General features: G+C 38.0%; 1 protein-coding gene across 1 annotated transcript; it reads right to left on the bottom strand.

Moving 5' to 3' along the window:
- Positions 1-212: 212 nt before the first annotated feature.
- Positions 213-11,026, bottom strand: EXOC1L (exocyst complex component 1 like). Its single transcript, XM_023737306.1, has 2 exons — positions 10,888-11,026; positions 213-481 (listed from the first exon to the last, which is right to left on the bottom strand). Exons 1-2 carry the CDS (start codon positions 11,006-11,008, stop codon positions 228-230), a joined length of 375 nt encoding a protein of 124 aa, XP_023593074.1. The 5' UTR covers positions 11,009-11,026; the 3' UTR covers positions 213-227.
- Between the last annotated feature and the right edge of the window lie 2,604 nt (positions 11,027-13,630).

Raw genomic sequence — 13,630 nt, forward strand, 5'->3', positions numbered from 1 at the left:
GGCAAAGCTAGGGCTGACAGGTAAATGTTATAGTGAAGTGGTGATGGAAGCATCATATATTTGCAAAAATGGCATTTAAAGTTTCAGGACTGACTGGTGGATTATCTTTAACTTAAGAGGCCCTTGGGAAAGATGCTTTTAAATTTAATAGACAAAATTCAAATTTGAGTTCATAAAAATGAAACAAAAATATCAGTAGATCATCCCAGTAGACTAAACCATACCACTTAAGAACAATATAATATCATCTTAACACTTAGTACATGCCAAGAATATATAAAGTAAGATATTGAACATAAAGATCTCCAGTGTATTGAGTCCACCTTTCCCTCACAAAATGTAACACTTACAGTATCTGCTTCTTTTCCATCAATCATCCTCAGATCATCCAAAGACCACTTTTTTGTTACTTCATATTTTTCATCTAAACCTATCCTGTAGTGTTTCACCATAATTATTTTTACTTCTTCATTTTTGGTCACTGTAGGAGAGGAAAAAAAAATTAGTTTACGTAAACTCTTAGAAGATAGTGAATTATTCATCAAGTCACACTGTTCAGTATTTATGTGTCCCCTTTTCATATAATGACCTTGAACCCACTCATATAATGACCTTGACCATTATATCTGCACTTCAATTCTCAATCCTGATGCATCTGAACCTTCACACAGTATGCCACCAAGTTTGATCAACACAGTAAGTTTAATTTTTGCTACAGTTGTGATTCCATATTGCCACAGTAATGACTGTCAGCTAGAACACAGAGCTATGTGCATAGAGCTTTATGGTAAAGAACTGGGTTCAACTTGTGACAGGAAGTAAGAGGTAATTTAGTGTTCACATACGATTAGTGCCAAAGTGTTTACCAGAACAAGTTGGAATTTTGCTTTATGACAATATAAGAAAGTGAGGTCAGGAAAGAAAACAGTTCTGCTCATATAGCAACAGTGGTTAAGAGTGACCAAGCAAATATTACAGTAACTGTGAATCCTTCCTTTTAAAGTCATTGTGAGACTTTTGATGTAGAAGTGCTTGCGTTGCAGCTAGTGTCAACCTCTGTGGTATTGTTTGAGATTTTTAATCCTCTCAGGTATGTCTCCCAAATTCTAGTACTCATAATGTGCCACTTGCACGAAAAGCTTTAGTATTACACTTTCAGAGAAGTGGAAAAATAACTGCTTATTTTATGTGAACAAAATAAGGGAAACAATTTCCTGGCCTTAAAATCATTTGTCTTTTGTCTTATGTAAACCCATCAGAAGAATCAACATTTGAGTTTAGAGCTCCTGAATTTGAAAATTAACAATGTGTTAATAAAGAAGCATTTACTGAGTATCCACTCGGCTGATACAAATATTACAGATGCCACAGGGGTACAAGTATGAGACATGGTCTCTGCGCTCTAGAAATTTATGTTATTTATTTATTTTTTGCTGGGGGAGGGAGAAAAGGCCAACACATACGAGTCACATATGATAGTATATTATTAATAGGTGGCATCAACCCAAAAAACCCCAAACTCGTTACCGCCGAGTAGATCCCGACTCATAGTGACCCTATAGGACTGAGTAGAACTGCCCCATAGGGTTTCCCAAGAGCGATTGATGGATTCGAACTGCCAAACTTTTGGTTAGCAGGTGTGGATTAAACATCTTAAATTGTTTTTCAAGATGAATAATGCCACTGAGAATTGCAAGCTGGTTCTGTCTTCTAAGAGAGAGGCCGGAATTTGTCTTTGGGGAAAACTCTCGGTTCTAGAAAATAGCACTTTGGCATGCCCTCCTAGTTATGTAGATATGATCATAGTGATAGGTAAGTGGTGTGGAGCAGACTATATGTTCAATAAGAGTCCCAGGAAGAGAGAGGATTGAAATAGTTAAGGAAGGAATTATGGAAGAAATAGAATTTGAGACTGGGCTTTATGATTGGTCCAGTTTGGAAAGGTGGAGTTGATACTGAAGGCATTTCTAGGTGAGGGACAGCATGAAGAAACAAAGAGACAATAGAAGCTACACTTCATCAGAATGAAAGAAAATGGATTGTATAGATTGGTTGGTGTTAGAATATGGTAGGCAATAGGATTAAGTAGATGGAGAAGGTTGTGAAGATATTTTGAAAGAAACCACTGTGAATTTATGAATCCCTTCCTCTGGCGGGAGGAGTGGGAGGCTGGACTCGGGGACAAGGGCTTCAGAACTGGGGCCAGTGAAGACAGTGGCTCTCAGATGAAGGTTCAGGTGATACCGAAATCAAGGGCTGAGCTCAAAGTTGATGATGGTGCTGAATTCAGTCCCTGAAGAAAAAGTCGGAGCAGATTGACACATCTAAGAGGGAGGGCACTGTGGCAGGTGTTTAGTGAAAGCTCATACAATAAAACATTTTCAACAAGTCTCATTTCTTGAGCAGGAGACTCATAAAATGGAGGCCTGTTAAAGTGGTATTTTTCTGGCACTAATGATACACACGATACATTGAAGGAGAAAAGAGGAACTAGAGGATCCAGGAAAAGGCAGTGTGTCTTAGTGTGCTCTGGCACCAGATGTTCTGGACTTAAAGCATGACACCACCACTTACTGAGCGGTCTGAATAAACTACTTAATCACTAGAGAGATTAAAGCTCAATTTTATCATGTTGTAAAGTGCACATCAGAGTGATACAAACTCACAGAGTGTAAGGATTAAACTAGATAAAGTATATAAAGGACTTAGTATAGTGCCTGGTTTATAACAAGTGGTAATGTGTTTTGTTCTGTTTAAGAGGCTGTTGTAGTAACCTAAGCATACCAGTTGCTGGTTGCCATTGAGTCAACCCTGGCTTGTGGTGACCCCATGTGTGTCGGAATAGAACTGTGCTCCATAGGGTTTTCGGTGGATGATTTTTTGGAAGTAGATCACCAGGTCTTTCTTCTAAGGTGCCTCCAGGTGGACTTAAACCTCCAACCTTCTCGTTAGCAGCCAAGTGTGTTAACTGTTTGCACCACCCAGAGACTCCTAACCTAGGCATAGGATGTGGGTAATATAAATAGAAGTGGCAAATCCATGACAGATTTCAAATGAGGCACTGATAACACTGGATGGACTGAATGGGATCCAGAAGGAAAAGTACAGAAAGTGAGCTGGATGGGTAGAAACATGAGTTGGTTGTTGACATACAGAATCTGAGTTATTTGCAAACAATCTGAGAAGAGAAAGAGAGGGAAGATTATAGTTTAGGACTGGAGATACAGGCTTGGGATTTTTGTGTGCAGCTAGATTTCCTAGACTGAGTTGATAGGGAAAAGGGCAGAGCAAGAGGATAGACAGAGTGGTGAAGAAAGCAGTGCCAGTAAAAAGGACTAAGAAGGGATCATCAGAAATGAGACGAGCCTGACAGTGCAATGTTATGAAAATCAAGAGGACAGAGAATTTCAAGAATTTGAGGACAATCTCATGAAATAACCTTGTTGGACAAAACAGAGTTCCTTTCTGTCACTGACTCTAGCTTGGAGAAGATACTGATTTTTTATGAAAGGATAGTTTCAGTAGAACGGAGACAGCAGAAGATAACCATGCAGAGGGCTCCTTCATGTATATAACAAATACATATTGAGTGCACGTTGTGTGCCAGTCACTGGGTTAAACAAACAAAAAAAAACCCAAACTCATTGCTGTCAAGTTGATTCCGACTCACAGTAACCCTATAGGACAGAGTAGAACTGCCTCATACAGTTCCCCAGGAGCTGCTGGTAGACTAGAACTGCTGACCTTTTGGTTAGCAGCCGAGCTCTTAACCACTATGCAACCAGGACTCCAGTTCCTGGATTAGGTAGGAGTAAAAAAGGTAATAGAAAGAGAGAGACTAAAGGCTACGATTTAGATGACAAAGTCCGAAAGTTTGGAGGAAGAAGGTTTGCACATTTTAGGGTTAGAGGGAATGATTGAGGGGGATGTCCAGGAGGGGACCTAGAGCAGATCTTAACCTGAGGTCAATGAATGGACTCAGACTCTGGGATCCTCCTAAAATTGTGTGCAAAAGTTGATGGGTTTCTCTCATGTACACTTCTCTATCCCTAAAAAAGGTCCATCTCCATTGATCTAGACAATGCCTTGGGAAGAGGGATTAGAAGTTATAAAGCTGGTATGTTGAAGTGGAGGCATAGTTGATTGTCATACTTATGAAGACAAGATCTTGGATTTAATTTCTCTAGAAGACAGTTGTATTTGCCTAGACAAAAGTTCTACCTCAGAACCCAAACATGATATTCTTCTTGTGGCTAACTATCTCACTGGCTACCTAAGAGAAATGGAAGCATAACTGGGTACTGTATAAAAATGTAATTTGAAGCAAAATCCACTGTCTGCTGGTGACTATATTAGCCTCATCTACATATTATGATAACCAGTTAATTGACTATAAAACCCACACGTTTATTTCATCAACTGGATAAATATTTATTGAGTGCCCTTTATGTATCAGCACTGTGCTAGGCATTGAAAAAAATGATACTCAAGACACCAGTTCTGCTCTCACTGAGATTACAGGGAGTAGGGGCTTCAGAAAGAAAATATTTGATCATAGTTCTGTGCACATGGAGGAGAGGCATCTTTATCTGACTGAGGGAGAGGGGTGCTTCCTGAATTAGGTAATCTGAGTTGTAAAGGGCTGTAGGAGTTAGGTCTCTAGGTGGTGCAAACAGTTTGCATTCAACTACTAATCTGAAGGTTGGTGGTTTGAACCCACCTGGTGGCACCAGTGTCATCATGAATCAACAGCAATGAGTTGGGTTTTGTTATTGTTGTTAGGAGTTAGCAGAATGAAGAAAGGGGTAAATGGAGTTCTGGAACAGCATGTATACAAAGGCATGATATACAGGACACTTTTGAGTTATTAAATTATTCTGTATTATTGACATGAAGGATGAGTGTGGACACATGGTAGGAAGTGAGGCAGGAACTATTCCTGAAGGGCCTGGAATACCAGGCTATGGAGATCAAACATTATCCTGAATGTTATGGGGGAGGGGTCACTGAAGAATTCTAAGTGAATGGACAGGCAAAGCCTCAAATTTTAGAAAGTTATTTTGGATAATTCCATAAGGATGCGTTGGGAGGTGGTGGGTGGGTAGGGGGAAATGGCAAAAAGAGATGTTAAGAAAGTAGGATCTACCAGTAATTAGGAGTTCTTGGGTGGTGCAATCCGTTAACGTGCTCATCTGCTAACTGAAAGGTTGGTAGTTTGAGTCCAGAGCAAGTTGTCTCAAGACCAAGACCTGGTGATCTACTTCTGAAAAGTCAGCCATTGAAAACTCTATGGAGCACAATTCTACTCTGACACACATGGGGTCGCCTTGAGTTGGAGCCGACTCGACAGCAACTGGTACTGGCACCAGTCATCATGTTTTCTTACATTAGGGGTCATTGTCCACTAACACCAAACTAAAAAGAAAAGTGTATGCTTTAAAAGCTAATCTTTTGATAAAATGATGCAGCATAGAGACAGTACAACCTCCTTAATTTGGCAAAATAGCCTCCTTTGGAGCCAAGGAGGCTCCAAGAATTGTCCTTAGCCAAGAGCCAAAGAAACCTAGTCAGGCTGGAGTCGACCCAATCCCTAATTTCCATGCTTGCGTTCTGCTGCCAGCTAAAATTAAATGGCCATATCCACATTAATGCAGCGACAAAGTGGAAACTCATCATATTGTCTTAAAACAGACACGTGTTTATATAGTCAAAATGCTAGAGGGTTGGTTTCAGTAACATCAGAGCCACCATTTTATAATTATGATTTAGTGAATCTACAGACTCAGGGAATTTTACAATGCGTCTGCTCCGGCTTTAATATTTTAGTCAGCGTTTTCAGAATTACAATCTTCTCTTAACTGCATGCCAACCGTTTATTTTCACTTTTAATTTTTTAATAAACTTTCTAATGAATAAATGCCCTGATTATCATAGCTACTATTATTCACGAGGCTAATGGAAAGAAGATTGACCAATTGAACCAATGCAGTTTGGCAGAATAAAGGAAATACAGTAGCTCATTAGCAAGTTGAACAGAAATGCTTTAAAAAATGAACAACTCTGTTGTTTTACAATTTTGGTGTTATGTAACTGTTCTTATCATTTAAATTATAGGGGAAAATCACCACAAGATGTCAAAGATAAGAAGCCTCAATAAAAATGTTACAGTGTACTGATAATATCTTGGAAATTTTGAGAATACTGTAATTGATTTCATCAAATAAAATAACTTATAAACGATTTTTTTCTGGAAATATTTTTATAAAATCAAGTTTTGGGCTACAGTAATCCATTGCTGTCGAGTCGATTCCGACTCACAGTGATCCTATAGTCTTTAAAATGAAAATGATTGGCTGTGAATTTGGACGTGAATTATTAATGTACCTACAGAAATGGAAAAGAAGGAAAATGATTCTGTGGGAACAGAAGCACCAAAGAAACAAAGAGGTACATCCAATGAGGCTTCTGCAAGGTTTGGTTTCATGAGCTCACATCTAGCATATTCTCAGTACATCTGCTGAAAGCAACATAACCCAGTGGTTTGGCACCAAGGTTTAAGTGGACCTGCGTTTGCAGCTTTGATTTATCACTTAGTTGGTGATCTTGGTCAAATTATTTAGCTACTCTAAGCCCAGTTTTGTCATCAGTTAAGAAATGGCAAAAGGTGATAAATGTGAAGTTATTAGCATATTGCCTGGTGCATGTGTTAAAAAATGCTGGCTTTTCTTACTGGATAGAAACAGTGTGGCAAAGTGGAAAGAACCTGGGTTTTAGAATCAGACCTTGCTACCTGTGACCTTGGGATTCTTACTTAACTCCAGTGAACCACGGATTCTGCAGCTGCAGAATTTTATCTGTCTTATAAGGTTGCCATGAAGATTAAAAGGGATAACGCTTGGAATTGGGATAAAATAGGCTTGTGCCTGGGACTCAGTAGGCATGTTGTACAACTATCCCTTTCATCCCACTATCAATAATATCATTCTAATGAAGGAAAATGTTTACCTTTTTTCCCCCATCAGAGCTTTGTATAAAGTTCCCATTCACTCTATAAATGATTTGGCTTGGAGTTTAAAATCGGCAAATCATCATGATTTCCACATTTACATGTCCAAAGTAGTAGATTAAACCCATTGCTGTCGAGTCGATTCCGACTCACAGAGACCCTATAGGACAGAGTAGAACTGCCCCATAGGGTTTCCAAAGAGCGGCTGGTGGATTTGAACTGCCAGCCTTTTTGTTAGCAGCCAAGTTCTTAACCACTGCATCACCAGGGCTCCAAAGTAGTAGATTAGCCACTGGGAATGTCTGGCTCATGAATAACTAATTAATGATGATGTTGTGGGTTGTTGATGTTAGAGGTAATGATAATATTTAATTCCAAATTCAAGCCCCCTCTTTTAGAACTAAAAATGAAGTTATAAAAAAGGCAAGTTAACAAGAGGACCCAAATGGGAGCTTCATCATTTCATATTGTAGTCCCCACCTACAAATATTCTGATCTGGAGAGTCAGAACATTTTAAGGTTCCTCCATGGAGATGTTCAGGGATATTCCACAAATGTATTTACCGTGTGTGTGTGTATGTGTGTGCGTGTGTGTGTGAGTGAGAGAGAGAGAGAGAGAGAGAGAGAGAGAGAGAGAGAGAGAGAGGCTTGAGTGAAGATAATCAAGTCTTTTTTTCTACCTTTAAAGGTAAGTTTTGTGGTAAATTTCATGAGATATGTATTCTATTTTTAATAAAATGTACCTTTTGTAAATCAATCCTACTTTTTCTCTGGTGTTGTTTTAAAAATAGAGAATGATAAATACAGTCAAATTAGAATTTATTCCAGTGTTTTCTTTCTGAGCACAGAATTTCTATGTTGTAGCAGAACCAAGCCATATTAATATTTACCAAGGAAACATTATAGACTATGAAAGCGAAGATGTTAAATTATTATATATGAAGACAGCCTTGAGTTAATTTGCAATTTGAAAAATAAAGAAGCATGTGCATATACACTATGCTCGGCTCTATTTTCCGAACATAACACATGGCTATTCGGATATATTTGGAGCTATGCAGTTGCTATTCCACTACTATTAATAACATCTTTAATTGTATGGAAACTTTTCAAAACATTATCTCATGTTTTTCTTCTTATAAAACACTATACATTAGTAGGATAATTTGTACTCAATTTAGAGAGTAACCTCTCTCCAGACAATATATTATCTGCTGAGAAAATATATTATCTGCTGAAATAAAAACTTTCAGAAAAAAGTTCTTTAGTTTATGATCTCTGTCATTAAGACATTAGGAATTCACAGATTTAGCAACAGTGGTTCCAAATGAAGCCTTTTAAATTGCTTTTAGCAGTCTCCCTTTTGTTAACTTATTTGGTACCATTACCATTATTATAAATAAATGACAAAATTGTTAGATTCTCTGGTTCACAGAGAAGTTCTGTTCTGTAATCAAAAATAAAATATGTGGAGAACTTACATATGTTAGTTTCATAATTCTAGGAAATGTCATTTATTTTCAAATTAGTATCTATGAAAGGAAAACGTTTTTCAAAAGATAGAAAATAATCTGTCTGAATATACATGTAATTCTATTTATATATAATATATTTAACATAATATATTCATTCTTCATTATACATGCATTAAATATATATTACTGTATATTTTAAAAGTATAACTCTACCTTTTACTTATGCAGAATATAAGTTATCATATTTGTTTTTTTCCTAGTAAGGATTTAACGGGAACGTTGTACATAGATGTAGGTGTTATAAACAGGTGTTATATTTAGGACATGTGCTCTCAAATTGATAATTGGCATATAGAGTTGTATAAAGCTAGTGAACTGGATGTGGTCCATAATGTCCACTTTCATCTTGAATATCACAATATTGTTTTCACTTCCTGTTTCTATGAGGATCTTGTTTTCTCCTTTCTTGTACGTGATAAAATTGTAGAATTTTTCTAATGAAAGTGCCTGTAAGCAATCACCTGCATTACTGTGTCATTTTCCAGATGAGAAAATTGAAGCCTAAAGAAGTTGCCTTTGCACTTGTTAACAATGGCAAGCCCTTGACCTTCCAATCCTAATTAAAAGGATTCATGTCATTTATGAAAAAAGGCAGCAGATGACCCTTCTCTGAACTCAGGGGATACAGGAGAAAAGATCACATTCGGCTCCAAAAATTTAATTCTAGGAGGCTTTTTTTTTTTTTAAATGCCATATAGAATAAGTTAATTATGTAAGTTGAAAGGTGGCTCTAAGATATATTTGATGAATTGGATATATACATTACTATGATTATTTTTTCATAAGTTTTTCTTAAAAAATACTTAGGAACTCATATTACAATGAGAAGTTAGCTTTATAAAGTAAGAATCACCAATAAATACAAAATAATTAAATTTTAACATTGGAATGTTTTCTAATATATTAAAAATACTTTAAAGTATAGTGATTTGATAGTTAAGATACAGTACAGTTTCTTACTTAAATTGTTTTAACTGACTTTTTCCCATAATTTAACTTCTTTTATTTTTCTGGACCAATTAAGTATTTTACACTGACGATATGCCAAGATTCTACACTTTGCATTCATATAGCAAAATGTGCTAGGTAAAGTATTAAATAAATATTACTATTTTTACTATTGGGTAAGTGTTGTTATTCTTATTAGGAATGATAGAATTCTAAAATTTTTTTGCACGTTCTGTAAAGATGTTCTACTTCCCTTATAGTACTCCTTCTTTATACCTTTAGAAAGTCCTTCTAAGCCAATTAGGAATTATAACAAGTTGTGTTCTGAAAACGCTTAGTTGTGTGCCTGAAAAAAGGGGCACTGAAAAGTATCGAAAGGCATAGACTGGGGAGAAGGAGCACTGTATATTAAATTCAGTAATGGCACAAGCATTGCTATCTAAATTCAGCACAAAAATCACAGGTTAGGCAAATCATAATTAAGTGCACAAGCCTATTCCTACCTTTGGACAATTTTCTTGAATTCTTAGAAACATGCAGGAAAATCTTTATTTTAGTTAAAAGAGTTTAGCAGACATTCCCTTATTCTTAAAACTCCATACATGATACGTTTAATGTAATACATTCACTCTTCATTTTACGTATATTTTAAAGTATAACTCTATCTTATTTTATTTATTTAGAATCTAAGTTACATCTTTTTTTCTAGTGAGTATCTAACAAGGAAACATTGTGCACAGATGTAGGCGTTATTATTTCCACTTCAGAGAAGTCAACCCTGAGGCCACAGAAATTAATTTCAAATTTCTACTACTATTCAAGTATTATTTCTGTGAGCATGCTTCCTGCAAGAGAAGGAATTTTTAAAAGATCATTTCTCTTTCCAAAATAAAACCTCCAGGAAGTCTAAATGAGCTCTTGAAAGAAAATCTAAGGTCTTGTTTCTTTCCTAACATGGAATGAGAGAACCCTAGTTGTCCAGACTGGATGGAAAGAGAGCTGTGTAATTCAATTCTCCAATGAATCAAAAAATATACAGAGAGCTTTCTGTTAAATTCTTTAAAATGAGCTCTTACACAATAAAATTGCACGCCACGAAAGTGGATTAATAAAAGATAAGAGACAAAATAATCAAATTAGAGAAAGTACATACCCAGTTTCATTTCTGAACAATTAACCAAAATATTCTTAATACAATGTTTTTTTCTTTCTTTCATTTTGGTAATTTTTTTTATCATTTCGTAGAACCCAAAGTCTTAAACTTGGCATAGCTAAACTCTATCACGTGAAGATACACGTGTCGTTACTGTATGGAGAAATAAACACAAAAATTTCCCTCTATCGCCCAAGCCATCTCTGAGTCATTTGCTCTTTGAAATAACAGAAAGAAGAGATTACCTGACACACAGAGGTAATACCTGTCCTGGACTGAGACCTCTATTTCGATAAACTCATACAGATTCTGTGAGAGTGGCTTAAACAGTTTCTTCTCCAAGTCCTCCTTCACCAATGATGACATTTCCTTCAGTTCCACTTGGCTTGATATCTTGGCTCAAGTTCACTCTTTCTCTCCTTTTGCTCCCTGGATTTCTTGTTTGGGTTTGCAGCTCCTTGGTGAGTCCTGCCCACCTCACAGCCCTCTCTCTTAACTTCTCAATCCATGCCAGAACCCAGGCTCCCGAAAGCACGCTCTGAGCGGTCAGACCCCTCACTGCGGTATCAGCCTAGTGGCAGCAGCAGCAGAAGCAGCCAAAATACAGCAGCGGCACTAGCCCCACTGTCACTCTTCAGCATACAGCCTCAAGCAGGCTGCTCTCTGGAGCTCTCCTGTGGTTCGTGGATGGGAGAACATATTTATGAACACCAGCAGATGTACTTGTGGAGTCTCCTGGTAGCCTTTTTCCCTTTGACATCACTATGCAGAGAAAGACCACTACTTCGTCTTGATTCCATGATATAAATCATCTGTCTGGCTCTATTGATTGGGATCATCTTCCATTAAGAACTTTGCTATCATCGGCAAGAGAAAAAGCATCCGTGTTTGCTACTGACACTTCCCAAGGCTCTTTCTCTACCTTCCTTTCCTCTCCTGCAATGCATTTAAACCTTTGCTTCCATGACAGTCTGCAGCAATTCCTGGGTCCGAACCATTTTTTAAAACAGAATTTTTAATGGGCCGACTTTGATATTATTTATTCCTCCCCCCCCAAAAAAAATTAGGTACTTTCATGGTTTGAATTATGTCACCCCAAAAATGTGTATCAATTTGGCAGGGCCATGATTCCTAGAATTGTGTGGTTGGCCTCCATTTTGTGATTGTAATTTTATGTTAAAGAGGATTAGGGTGGGATTGTAACACCACCCTTACCCAGCTCATATCCCTGATCCAATGTAAAGGGAGTTTCCCTAGGGTGTGGCCTGCACCACCTTTTACCTTACAAGAGATAAAAGGAAAGGGAAGCAAGCAGAGAATTGGGAACCTCATACCATCAAGAAAACAGTGCGGGGAGCAAAGCACGTCCTTTGGACCTGAGGTTCCTGCACAGAGAAGCTCCTAGTCTGGGGGAAGACTGATGATGACGAGGGCCTTCCTCCAGAGCCGACGGAGAAAGCCTCCCCCTGGAGCTGATGCCCTGAATTTGGACTTCTAGCCTACTAGACTGTGAGAAAATAAATTTCTCTTTGTGAAATCCATCCACTTGTGGTATTTCTGTTAGAGCAGCACTAGATGACTAAGACAGGTACCTACATGGGCAAAGCGTTATATGTGTTCCTTGGGAGGGTAAATTTTCTATCCTCAAGGAGCTTGTAGTCTAGTAGCAATGAAGGCACCAAATAATTATCATAAATGCTTAAAAGTGATATGTGCCAGAGAAGAAAAGGGAACAAAGGATAGAAAACATATTTATGCCTGGAAGGTATCAGAGAAAGTGCTATGGGAGATGAGCTGGAGCTTGAGGAATGAGAGAGAAGTATATAGATGGAGGAGGAGGAGCATATTCCATGGAAGGAACATCATGAGCCAAATCCCTGAGTCAATAAAGCACAGGGAGTGTTTGGAAGGACAGGGAACAGTCCCATTTTCCTGAGAGTTTGCACCTGTCTATTAACTTACAGGTTGGAGGTTTGAACCTACCCAGTGACACCATGACACCATGGAAGAAAGGCCCGGCAATTAGCTTTCATAAAGATTGCAGCCAAGAAAACTCCATGGAGCAGTTCTATTATGTAACACATGGGATTGTCATGAGTTGGAACTGACTTGATGGTAATGGGTTTGTTTTGGTTTGGTAGGGTATATGAAGGTAGAAGATAAGGCTGGAAAGATAGATTGGGGCTAGATCATGAGGGGCCTTGAATTCTAGGTTAATCCTTTGGACTTTATCCTATAGAAGCTGATAGTCAATGAAGGTTTTCGAGCATTAATTCATTTGTTCAACAAATATTTATTACGAGCTGACTATGTGCCAGGCTTTGTTCTAGGAACTGGGGTTATGGCAATGAAAAAATTAGGCCAAGTCTTTGTCCTTGTGGAACTCAGTGGGGTAGATGAAAAATAAAGAAATAAACAAAGCAGTGGTACATTCAAGGTGCACTCAGCTGCAAGTGACAGAACATATGACATATGGTGTAAATAGGATAGGAAAGACTTTAAACAATCTTACATAATAAGCTGTCTGTAGGTAGGTGGTTGCAGGGTTAACTCAGGGCTCATAGATGAAGGTCCCAAATGCTTTCTATTGTTCTGATCCACTGCCCTCAGATGTTGGCAGTTTCTTCTCAAGCTCATCTACTTCAGCTCCAAAGATAGGAAGAAAGCTAGGGAGTAGGGTTCTTGATTTATATTTGTATCAGGAAGCAAGATCTTTTTCAGAAACCAGCCAGCAGACTTCCCTTTACACTCAGTGGCTGAAACTGGGTCACAAGGCCATCCCTAGGAAAACAAGAATTTGTCATTTTTAGCTCCTATCATGGGTGGTGGGAGGAATCCCTGGGTGGTGCAAATGGTTAACTCATTCAGCTGCTAACAGAAAAGTTGGAGGTTTGAGTACACCTGAGGTTCCTCAGAAGAAAGGCCTGGAGATCTACTTCTGGAAAAATAACCATTGAAAACCCAGTGGCGCACAGTTCTATTCTGACA

The sequence above is a fragment of the Trichechus manatus genome, unplaced genomic scaffold, assembly GCF_000243295.1.
Source record: "Trichechus manatus latirostris isolate Lorelei unplaced genomic scaffold, TriManLat1.0 scaffold00101, whole genome shotgun sequence".
Taxonomy (NCBI): Eukaryota; Metazoa; Chordata; class Mammalia; order Sirenia; family Trichechidae; genus Trichechus; species Trichechus manatus.

What these genes read in the sequence shown, in the direction of transcription:
- EXOC1L (XM_023737306.1), bottom strand. Translation starts at nt 11,008, where the DNA reads ATGTCATCATTGGTGAAGGAGGACTTGGAGAAGAAACTGTTTAAGCCA. An exon ending in GTATTACCTCTGTGTGTCAG is followed by an intron (nt 482 to 10,887) that starts GTAATCTCTTCT and finishes CCTCTCCTACAG; the next exon opens with TGACCAAAAATGAAGAAGTA.